We start from the raw sequence: 12294 nt of genomic DNA, 5'->3' as shown, positions 1-12294 counted from the left end.
CTGTAAAGAACTTCCCCCTGACATCCAACCTCAATCTTCCCTCCTTCAGCTTAAAACCATTTCCCTTGTCCTGCTATAATCTACCCTTTCAAAAAGTTGACTCCCCACACTAACAATATCTTTTTAGACATAATTGCAGTATTAACTATTTGCAAACTCACATGCAATTTGCCAGCTCAATGCAGAATAAACGCGAACAAAAATTGGCCACTATCCCATGACACATAACTGACACTCCGAAACAGAGCAAATAACAAGAGAAGCTGTGCCATCAGTAGCCTCAAAGCAGGTTTCTGTGGTTGTACAAAGAGAAGTGCTAGGCCAAGCCAAAGGACAGATTAGCCATTGATCATTTTCTCTGATCTGTAGGCTGAGATGCTGCATGTACGTCTGCATTACAGAGAGGCACATGAGGGTTGTAACAACATGTTGAAGTAAGGCAATGTTTGTCACACAGCTGGAGGCAGACCTGAGTCAGCCCCTGGAGGCCCAGCAGGGCACAGACCCTAGCTTGTCCCTCATATTAGCACCGCTGCTGATGCCTGTAAGTAAATATGTGCCAAAAATGAGACTTCACTCACTCGATCACTTTCTGAAGGACAAATTGTCATGGATAAGAAACGCTGTGCCACCACAGGGAGTAAGCACACAGCAATTGTTAAAGCCATGGTCAGCCAGAGGTACAGCTGTTTCAGAGCATTTGGAGCAGTTCCTAGGAATAAAAGGAGCAGAATTTAGTGTATGATGTGATCGTGGAAAGTAGCTACACAACACAAATAAGATAATGAATGCCACAGCTTCTTCCCTATGAAGCTGGCACCCAGGCACTGAGCTGTGCAGCATAACTTTCAGCTTTTATTCAGAGGCTCCAGGATAAATAAGTAAAATAATACAAAGTTATTGTAGCACTTCTATTGCAATTTATCCATACCCATGTTAAAACTCCTCTAAGTGCTATGCAATGCTGCAAGACAAATGCCTGGCTGAGAAGCAAGGGTTTTGTCCTGCTTTAAAGGTTACAAAGCAAGAAGTTCTCCTGGTATCACTGCTACAGATGTGGTCTGGAAAGCAAGTGATATTTTAGTACAAATGCCAAACACCCAATCTCACAGAACTTTTGCCAAACTAAGTCACAGCTGTATCTTTAAACACACACAAAATATCCAGCTAGAAAGTATTTATAGAAGTCTAGAACATTACTGAAGGTCAAAGAAAATATTACGTTAGAGGCAACTGCCTTTTTTCAATTGGATTCAGTTTAGCAGGAGAACATAAAATTAAGGAGTGTGTTATCTCTTTTGAGGATATTTAGATCTGAGGCAAGATACAAAAGATTTTAGAAAATTACAAAACTTGGTTTTCCTAAAAATAAAAAAATTCCAAAAAAAGGGCAAGACACAGAAAACACTCACCTGTGAACTGAAAAGCAGAAGGAAAGAGAACGTGGATTCCTGCACTGTGGAAATCAAACGTGATACCAAAGTAAATTGCAATACTCCCAAATACTGAGAAAGCATTAACGAAAGTCCAGTAAGATGTATCCAAACCAATCTGAAAGTAAACAAAAACTCCAAATGAGTTTATTAATTCAAAAAGCAATGACAGGACAAATAATGTTAAGACTTCTCTCATTCAGTTACACTTCAGCCTAAGATACATAATGTTAACAGAGAAGCAAAAAGCAAATAAAAACTTCTGCAAATTGTTTTGCTTTAGTAGACAAAATTAAAAACATGACCAGAACGTGTTTTCAGAGCAAGAGAAGTAAGGAAGCTAAAGCTTACTTGCCTGAAGGTTGACAACAAACACAAGAGAAGTCGCTGCTGTGACAGCAAATGACTGATAATCTGAAGGTGCTTCTCCATCTTGCCCCATAGTTTGAAGGTAAGCTCCATATGGTATGAAGAAGATTACCAGTGAAGTCATAGCTCCATGAAGCAAACTTCTAAAGAATTTCTTGTAGTTAAAAAGTAAATCTTTCTGTCCCAAAACGTACAGTCTTGGGAATCGAAGACTCAGTTTGTCACTCACATCCTTAATAATGGAACAAAAAAAGAAAAGTTGCAGCAATTTCTTGTTCTAAGTGTGAACTTCAGAGAGCAAGAAATTCAACTACACAATGCCCCCCCTCAAATGGCAGATTTATTTTTCTTTTCAAACATCTGTGCAGGCAGCCAAACCTTCCACAGAGTCATGCGTGCAATTAGGAAGGAACAAGACTAGAACTTCTAGCAAAGCTATTGCATACTCCATTTTCAGGGCTTAATGATTTTAATGATTTTTTTCAACCCAAGAGGTTCTATGACTCTATGCTTCTCAGTTTTCAGCCCATTATTTGCAAGGACAAGACCATCCACATTTGTGTAGGGCTTTTTAGCTATAAATTGTGTTGGAGTTTTTCCCCTACACTGTGAATAAACAGAAGACTACCATTGCATATCCTGACTTCTGTTCTCTAACATACTCTCAAATGAGAGGTTAATTTGATACTAAACTTATTTCTTAACTTTTGTAGTAGATGTGAACACAAACATCGATTTGTTTGGTCAGCAAGTAACCCTTGCATCGAAAAAAAGGTGAAGAGGGCCAACACCACTTGTTCTATTGCATTAAAAAAAAGCTGCACAAGATGTATTTATTCCATTAATAAAAGTTCTTGCTGTAGTGTGTACACGAAGTCACAGAACATATTTTTAACAAGCAGCACTGGCACTGAAGACCTCAGAATTGACTGACTTTAGCTACTTCAGTAAAGCTCTCCTTATCGTCTTTTGCTACCTCACATGCTGTAAAGAATACATGTTAAAAAAAACAAAATTCCTTCTGCATAAACAGAAGCAACTTAAAACTCGATGCTGAATGTCTTTGGATTAATTTGTTGTTAGCAGTGTGGAGAATACCTGGTCAAACAAGCCAACTAACAGAACTGGGAGACTCGAATACAGCACATTGTACAGCGTGATGAACCAGTCTTCATATGCTGTCTGAAAAGGAGGAAGAATTTAAATAGCTGATGATTACCTTTTTTAATTCATTTTTTTCTATGATTTTCTTTCTAGTACCTTAGAAAATAAATCTGCTCCATTATACCACTATATCACATCTCTGTTTACCATTTTGCTTAAGCCCATGGAGATGCATCTCATCTCTCACAGGCTTTCTGGCACACAGATGAGCCACAGCCTTTCAACAGCATGTGAATTTCAAGCACTACCATTTACAGTGAGCACATTTCAAGCCATTCTAACCAGCAGTTCAAGATTAAAAAAAATTTTTTTTTGATTTTTTACTGATAAATAAATGCATTGTCTCTTTTCACGTAGGAATATTTTAAGCAGAATCGTTAAGAGAGGTTTCCCAAACTACTGTTTAAAAATCTCTTCCTTTTTTTTCTTCTCTGTGCAATCATGATATTTATTTTAAGTGTTCTGAAGTAACACTTGAAGTAAATAGCTCAGTAATTATTATTACTAATTACTGATGCTAATTTTGGGTTCCCAGCGCTTCCCAGGCTAAACGTTTGCTATTCTGCACTAACAAAAAGGAAGACTTGCTTGTTAATACTGGACACGAGCATGCCTTCTTACCTGGGCAGAAAAGCCATTGAAGAATGAATACCAGATGTGGACTAGGGTGAAAGCAAAGTTTTTGTAGAAAAAATATCTTAGAAACTTGCACATCCTAATGTAAGACCATCGCCCGTGGACCAGCAGCAGCCTCTGCAGGTAGCGGAACTGCCCAAAAGAGTAATCGCTGGACATCACAGCTTGCATCCCTTCTTGGCCACTGATTCCAACTCCAATGTGGGCAGCTAAGTTAATGAGACAAATACAACATATATTGCTAAACAAAGAGAGAGGAACAACGTCACCAAGGGCAAATCTTTCACCAGTTCTGATTCTCTGCTTCACATTCTCCAGCCTCATTTTATTTCTGTATAAAGCACAAAGGCTTCATTAAAGATTAACACAACAATGCATATGCTGTTCCTTGCCCTGTTATTTAGTGCTCACATCTTCACTGCTTTTTGGATCCTCTCTCCATGCTTGTTCTGTCAGAATGGATACAGGCAAATTTGAGGAGATAACTAAGTGATGAGACAAAGCGAATAAATCCCTGACCCAACTGTCCAGGCAGTTACAGACTTCCTAACATGAACCATATCCCAGACGTTTGTTTTTCAATGGAATTCCTTAGGAAGTGTTTCAAAGAGTACCAGCTGCAATACAGGAGGCTAATGCCACAGAGCAAGGTGCACCTAAGCTACTCTTTTGTCTTGGTAATGTTACACTTCTGCAATCCTTAACATGGTAACAGATGTAAATCAAATCCCTTCTTACAGACTACATAAAAAGCTAAAACATATCAGCAAAAAGCACGAACCACTTCACAAAGGGTCTTCTCAAAAGGGGAAAGCACAGTCATAGAAGCTAACAAGTCTCAAGAAACAATGTGGATAATGAAACAGATGGCAGAGTCTTCTGAACAAACAGAAATAGAGAAGAGACTGTGGAAGAACTCTCACGAGATATTCCCTACCAAGAGAAGTCTTACAGCTGCCTTACTTTTTATCATGTTCACATCATTGGCACCGTCCCCAATAGCCAGAGTAATAGCTTTCTTGTATTTCTTCACAAGATCAACCACCATAGCTTTTTGCTTCGGAGTCACTCGACAGCAGATCACAGCCTTGCATTCACATGCCAAATCAACAAAATTCTTCTGCTGCTGCTCTTTGTAAGCTTCAGCCCTTCTTTTCTTCTCAATTTGCTTTTGTTTCTCTTCTTCTGTTTTGGGGAATTTCAGTTTAAGTTTCTTCTTCTTCTTCTTTTTCTTCTCTAGCAGGATTTCATTCTGTTTAACAAAAATGTTATGTTCCCTTCTACACCATTTTAAAACAGCACTCCAAGGGCTGCCTATATGCACAACACATTTAACTTCATTGTGCCCCATTTACAGCATTTTAATAAAATACTCATTAAAATGTTTGTCCAGAGAAGCAAATAAACAGCCATGGAGATAACAGAAACAATACACCTGGTGGGATGAACAAAAGTAAATGCTTGTGTTTAATGTCACAGCACATCTACAAAGGAATGTTTCTTCTGATGGAAGCTAATTCACCTGTTCAACACAGGTAGAAGCGTGTCTTATACACACATGTTCATTTCTTTATACAGAACAAAGGCTCAGGTCTGGAATGCTGAAGTGCAGCAGACGGTCCTTAGCTCTCTGTTGGACTTTTCTCCTTGGCAGGTGTCTGTAAAAGCAGCCTGCTGACAGGGCGGGTAACAGTCACTGAATTACTGCTAGTCACCTCTGCTAAAAGCTCTTCTCTGCTTTCTGAGCTCATGTAAGAGCACCGTATTGCAGGACTGACCAGAAAACCTGTCTTTTGTTTCTATGCTTTCACTCCTGTATTTCATTTCAAGCACAATTTCTGTGCTTGTACAGCCCAGCACCCTCTACAGCTGGCAGTGATCTCCTTCCCTTTCTCATTTTGTTCCATTAGACTTGGATCCCCACGAAGAACAAACACTCTAAAACTCACTCTGTGCTTTTGTAGAAGCTTCGTTTTACTTTGATGGCAGCTACCAAGGTGATGTGAAAATCCCAAGACAATCCTTCACTGACTGCTATTTTCAATCTTTAAAACTAAAAATACTTCTGAACATAAATAGCAAACAGAAATGGTCAACTGGTGGCACAATGCCCACAGAATTTTCATTAATTGGTTTAGCAAAGGATACAAATGAACAATCCCCAAGGAAGGACAACGTGACACCCCCACATCTCAAATACAGGGGAGATCCTTCTTCATACATACCAACCAGGAGCCAGTGATGATTAAAGCACGATTTCTACTACCCTGAAAGAAGGGTTCATTCATTCTTAGAGACGAATGTGAAGTTGATCCAGCTCTATTCCTCTGGTTTTCTAACCTAGTCTGAAGAAGACCACTGGGAAGAAAAGCAAACACTATTAAAGAAAAAGAATTAAGACTAAACTTAGAACTAAATTAAAGTTTGCAGACACAACATTTTGGGTAATTATTTACTGGTGAACTTAGCAGTGTTGGGCTCATGGTCGGACCCGATAACTTTTTCCAACCCAAGCAATTCTGTGCTTCAACTATTCTATAATCAGTCCCGGACTGAAAATCTGCAGGAAAGAAATGCAAGAGCTGCTGCAAAGCTTCTCTTTGCTTGACTTTCCTAAAATTGAGTCAGGAATGGTTTCACACTGTTACACAACCCTAATTCTTCTCCTAGCCCCACACAGCTTTTCCTTGGGTCTGCCCATTTTGGCTAAGCTCAGAATACTTTGCAGTCCAGCACATGTATATTTTTATAGCTTAGGTCTGTGCTGTGTGAGCATAGAACAGCATGAAATATCAGCTGGAGTTCAAGGATAAGTACCAAGAACAAAAAATGGCAAATACTCAAGATTTGGAATGCAGAAGACTTGCTTAGCCCAATCCAGATGAGCACTCTTTATGAAATCTCATGATTATCAGAGGAATGGGACCATGAATCAAAATAGGAAGCCATCCAAACTGATTGCATAACCCCCTCTCCTAAATGATGAGAAATTGTCAGAGAGGAGCCAGCCACATCAAGTGCCTTAAAATGCCAACAAATCAATGAAGTACAAATGCTCTTCATGTCTTTTTTTTTTTTCCTCCAGACCATGGCAGCAACTTATTTGGTTGCTTATTAGCATACTGTAGAGACCACCCTGTACATGGCCACACAGCGAGCAGCCTCAGCATGACCATCTCCTGCAGAAGCCCAGAAGTGAGCAGAGCCAATCACCCACTACATAGGGGGAAAAAAAAAAAAAAGACCAACTAGCAACACGTTTCTCCATAGAGCTTAGAAAATGCTGATCTTAAAAACAAATTCTTCTGAATCATTCAGAAAGTCTGTCTCCCTCAATATTAGTGTTTTCCCAGTAGAGGTTGCAGGTTTTTAATCAGCTGCGCTACCAAGGACACAGAACTGAATTTTACCACAAGCTTAATGTCAACAGCAGTTGAACTAGAACTCAAAACCTCCTCCAGAGTGCTACCACCTTTATCCACAATGAAGATGTTGGCTTGTAAAATTAAAATTCCAGAAAAAAAAACAACAAGAAGCAGTGTACAGTTAAACAACAGCCAGCAAATGCTGTTCAGTTACTGGATGACCACTCTGGGACAAACCAATGTTACTGCTAATTATAAAAAATGAACATTTTTAACTCCTACACAAGAAATTCTTTGTGTTTCTCACTTGCCTGATATCTTCTCCATAGCAGATTGTTGTTTCATCTGTTAAGAGTTCACAAGAAAATCCAATATTTTCAGCAGTTTCTACAATAAAAATAAATACATGAATATGTAAGAGAGGAAAGTGTCTGCTTAAAGTTGAGTCTTGAGTAACTGCTGGGAGGAAGCCAAAAGTAATTTTTGAAATTATGTTTCAGCATGAAGTGTTCCTACCACGCAGTGTGAGAAACAGGGAAAAATATATTAGTATGGAGAAGCAGGGGAATACTTGTTAATTATTTCCCATAGAACAAGAGCTGTGTAGCAATAAAGATACAGTGGATAAGGTGTTTAAAGTCAACAACTTTGTATTTCCTGTTCTGTGTTTACTACACATCATACACTATTGTGGTAAATTGCTACATGATGTTTTGAGTGCAATAACGCTAGTGACCTGAAGTCTATCAGCCAACTCATGGAAGAAAGTTCCACCCAGACTTATTTAACTTGCTTATGGACATGCTGTCTCCGTATCAGAGAGCCATTACACCAAAGCCAGCACAAGAATCAGTCACTGCAAGAATGGCACACTATCTTGCCCCATCCTTAATCCTGATTCACGAGTGATGCTGATCTGACTGCATCTCCATCCAGGCTGTAGTACAGTCATTCTTATTTGCAAACTTAATGCCATTTTTTTGATGAAATGTGTCCCTGGACTGCAGAATTAACTACCAAAAGAAAAGTAAATTAATCTTGGTAAGCAGCATTTGTAGTTTCTTTGAAAAGTACATTTTCATTGTAAAAACGATGAATTTGGCAAGCAAGTGTTCTGTCCTCAGAGCCAGACAAACCTGGTGCAATGAAGATGCTTTTTGTTAAAAGCAAACTGCCGTTATTTGCTTTGCATTGAGAAAAGCAGTCACTGGGTATTTCTCTACAGAAAGACAACCACAAAATCTGTCATGAAAGCTAATCTCTTGGAGGAACAGAAGGTGCACAGAAGCCCATCCATTAAATCTGGTTTGGGAATAGCTGGCACGAACTTCAGCACAGTTCTGATTTAGCTGGACTTTCATACTGCTCTTCTAGAAAATGTGCCTTATAATAAGTCTGCATTTGTCCCTGTTTCTCTTCTCAGTGTTACCCTATTCTTGCTAGCTCTTTGGCTGTTAACAAACTCACCTTTTTTGTCTCCAGTAAGCACCCAGATTTTAATATCTGCTTTTGAAAGTTTTGAAATAGTTTCTGGAACTCCATCCTGTAGTTTGTCTTCAATAGCTGTTGCACCAAGAAGCTAGAAGACATTTGAGACACGGGCATTCAGTAGGATTATCATCTGTAGAAAACAATTCTTTTACGGTACAGAATGAAACTACTTTGGCTATGTCTTAAACCGAGGTAAGGCTCAAAGTAAGAATTAAGTAAAGACAAACCCTTGCATGTAAAAGTCACTACACTGAAATACAGGTTCTAAAATGTAAGAAGATAAATTGTTAGAAACTGGAGAAGTGGATGATTGAAATGGTGGAAAGTAAAGAAAACTAGTTGACTAGAATACATCCCCTCAGTTTTAAGCCTTCCCTAGAATTTGAATTGGTCTTAAAGCCAATAAAATATTGAAAGATCTAAATCAAAAGGCCCTATAAACAAGGATAAATTATTTTCAAAGAGATGTGTTTCTTCTTACATAAGAATAAAAATGCATTAAAATTTAACGTCTGACATACAATCAAGTCTTTTTCTATTTCCTCATATACTTTGTCCAGAGCTTCATCACGATTGCTTGCAGCTACACTGGCCTCCATGAACTTTTTATTCCATGCTTCAAATTCATCATGACTAATGTCCCTATAGCAGAGACAGAGTGTTCTTAGAGTTTCCCTTGCAAAAACCTGAAAAATAATGAAAAAGACATTCACAAAAAAACAACCAAAACCCTTTGAAAAAAGGACTTCAAAGTTACAGTCATAAGCGTAGATCTAATAAAACAAAGTCTGTCAGCACAATAAATCTTGAACATCTCATAAATGCCAAAAATTAAACTACAACTGACAAGGCAGCTTGAGTTAAAAGGCAATCTGAGAAAGTGATAAACAGAACAGAGCTTAGTGATACGGAATACTCGTCAATTAATAACAAAAATATAAAGTAATAGACAAAATTTAAGCTCACTTCTCTTGAAAATACAATTAATGCTTTTTTTTTTTTATATGCAAGATAATCTAGTATGGGAATGATCGTTTCTCAAGTTTGGGATTATGTACAGAATCAATTACATGTCTGCATTTGTTTGAATAGCTCAGCAAAAGGACATCAACTATCAACTAATTTAGACTACGATCAAAATAAGTTCGACATGAAATTGTAAAAACAGCATGAAAAATGCAAACATACATCTAGTGCTTCTTCCGTCGCTTCTCTCTTTAAATTCCTTGGGTGCAACCGTTCAAAAATTACTGTATCAGCTCCTTTGCAATACAGCCTGATACGTCCATTGGAATCTCTTACTGTTGAGTAAAACAGGAGCGTTGGACAAAATGTGGGAGGACATTTACATAAAGGAATATTTCAGGTTAGATTCTTCATTCTACACAAACTACATGGCCACGTTTCTCCGTGGTACATCACCCCTCATACTGTTCAGCTAAGCACCTAGGTTGAGAAGTACATTTCGCTTCCATGACAGGACAGGATATTTAGATTGTCCCCCTAAAATATGTTTTTGGTGATGTTTCATACAACATTAACATCCCACTTGCACACAGGAGAAGGGCAGACACATACACTAAAGATATTATGCATCATAACCATTGCCACAAAATCAACAGGTCTGCAAACAGCTCAAGACTGAGTATTTTTAAAGGTAATTAGAACAAAAAATAAAGAACTATTTATACCTCAGTCTGCATACCTCATTTCTACCAAGCACATACAACCAATTTGGTTCTGGGAAAATGGGGAATGAATTATCTTTTTCACATTTCTTCAAACTTCTACTAAAGGAACATAAGATCATCTTCAGTAGAGGCCTCATCTGAGCACCATGACTGCTAAATGGACACATCTGCACCTAATTTCAATGCCTTATTTTGCAACTGAGATCAATGTGGACTAAAATCTATCATAAAACTTTGTGTCTCAGAGCCATTTCACCTAGGAAATACAACTGACTTTTCCTAGAAGAGATCTTGCAAACTAGAGGTCGGCTGTAGTCAACTTACCAATGACAGACATTCGTTTCCTATCACTGTTGAAATCCAGGATGGCGAGGACATCGTAAGTTCTTTCAGTCCCCATTTCACTTATTGTGATGGTATTTTGTGTTCGTGAAAGAAAAACATACCCAAAGTTTCTGGCTGCTGTAACCAAGGCCCCTTCGTCTGGGGAGGCTGCCTGGTAGTTGATCTGACCTGCGTCATTGACAAGTGAGAAGGAAAACAAGCCAGGGCACACCTGAGCATTACTGGGGCACTTGGATCACATAGCTGAGAATTTCATGCCCGTTCTTCAAAGTGATTGAAAGCCAAACATGTAACGTCGCGTTGTTTCCCCTTTTGAAGTGGCATCTGACACAATGCTGCAGCACCTGAGAGGAGTGCCACCAGAGCAGGAGCACTGGGACCATCCCTTTTTATTACAGGTATTCCCCAAACAGGCTGAGCCATTGATCCCCTTCCACCCATGCAGAAAAGCAAAAACTAACTTCTCCATCTCAAAACAAATATTACTGAATTTCTCAAGTATTGTCATTCGAACACTTCCACAGAAGTGCCAAAAACCAAAGCAAAACGTAAGTCCTTGCCCACAGGTACTACCAACACAGTACAATTGGAACAACTGTCAAAAGGTCAGTAGCAAGAGCAAGAACATAGAGGAAACTTGTCGTTTCAAAGAGATCTCTCTACGATTGGAGTAAGGCAATATTGCTCTCCTCTTATGTTGAGCATCTCATAAATGTTCAACCTTAATTTTCACACGTATGAAGTCTTCATCACACCTTCATTCACCTTCAAACTTAGTTTCTGTCAATCTTTCTGTTACTCATTTTTGTTACTGGCTGCTGACATTCTCAGAACATACATCATTTGGGTATGTGTACAGGACTGTATTTCAAAGAGTAAACAAATGAAATCTTCATGTGGAAATTGCTCAGCTTTCCACACTGAAAACAAGTTTCCAAACGTTTGCACTTTCACATGTGTATGGGGAACCAGAGACTATGCTAGTGTCATTTTATTTCAGGCTCATGTTTTTGAGATTTAAAGATGCATTTGAGTAGAAAGAAGACTGTTCACAGGAACTCAAGATGTTTATATAAACCGTTCCACTACCTTTCTCAATCTGCTGTTACTTAAGGTGCACATTTGCCAAAACTGTAACCATCATTAAAGACAGCTTTCCTTCCGCAAAGAGCTAGATAAATTCAGTACAGGATCTGGGTCTTGAAGAAGAACTGCGTCTTGCTTCTGTTTAAAAGAACAGTCTATATCTCCTTGTTTGTGAGATCTACATTAGTTTTGGATTGCCCTCTTGTGCAACTGAACTTCAATTACTGTTTCCAAGAGCACAAGAAAAAAAATACATACTCACCATCAGAAACATCCACCATGACTGTATGACAAACAGAGAGCAGAAGAAAGAACTCCTGGATTTCTGGTTCCTTTTTGGACTTTATTTGTTCTATGAGATAGTGATCATAGAACAAGAACTTTCCATCTGCATACATATTCCAGCTGAAATCCACCTGCTGCTTAGAAATAGAAGAATTAGCGTTATCCCATGTGCAATCTTTTGTGCCTACCTGCCTCTCCTCATACTTTAGCACGACAATGCTCCTACAAACTGCAGGGTCTGTGATGCTGGATCACACAAACCTACCTCTGGGTGGCTTGGGAGCTGGCCTGCTCCATCCCGGCAGTCTCCTGCAATGCAAGCACCATCCGTTCCAAGAAACAGGACAGGAAAAAAAAGATTGTTACAACTCATTCACAAGGTCAGCAGTATAGAGTAGCTACATCTATCGTACCAGAATATCTCAGATT

At 38.8% G+C, this 12294-nt stretch overlaps 2 protein-coding genes across 2 annotated transcripts in view; both read right to left on the bottom strand.

Annotated features, from left to right (window-relative positions):
• The window catches only part of LOC104914729 (asparagine--tRNA ligase, cytoplasmic-like), a 95229-nt gene that overhangs the window by 76677 nt on the left and 6258 nt on the right, over positions 1-12294 (bottom strand). The window lies entirely within an intron of this gene.
• LOC104914730 (phospholipid-transporting ATPase IC) lies at positions 1415-12253 on the bottom strand. Its single transcript, XM_010725117.3, has 13 exons — positions 12131-12253; positions 11843-11999; positions 10474-10662; positions 9647-9759; positions 8980-9144; positions 8435-8546; positions 7279-7354; positions 5828-5960; positions 4566-4854; positions 3588-3811; positions 2901-2984; positions 1785-2034; positions 1415-1551 (listed from the first exon to the last, which is right to left on the bottom strand). The coding sequence occupies exons 1-13, from the start codon at positions 12236-12238 to the stop codon at positions 1517-1519; spliced, it is 1935 nt and encodes a 644-aa protein (XP_010723419.1). The 5' UTR covers positions 12239-12253; the 3' UTR covers positions 1415-1516.

This window comes from Meleagris gallopavo, chromosome Z, assembly GCF_000146605.3.
Source record: "Meleagris gallopavo isolate NT-WF06-2002-E0010 breed Aviagen turkey brand Nicholas breeding stock chromosome Z, Turkey_5.1, whole genome shotgun sequence".
NCBI lineage: Eukaryota > Metazoa > Chordata > Aves > Galliformes > Phasianidae > Meleagris > Meleagris gallopavo.
This window is presented reverse-complemented; position numbering and strand designations above follow the sequence as displayed.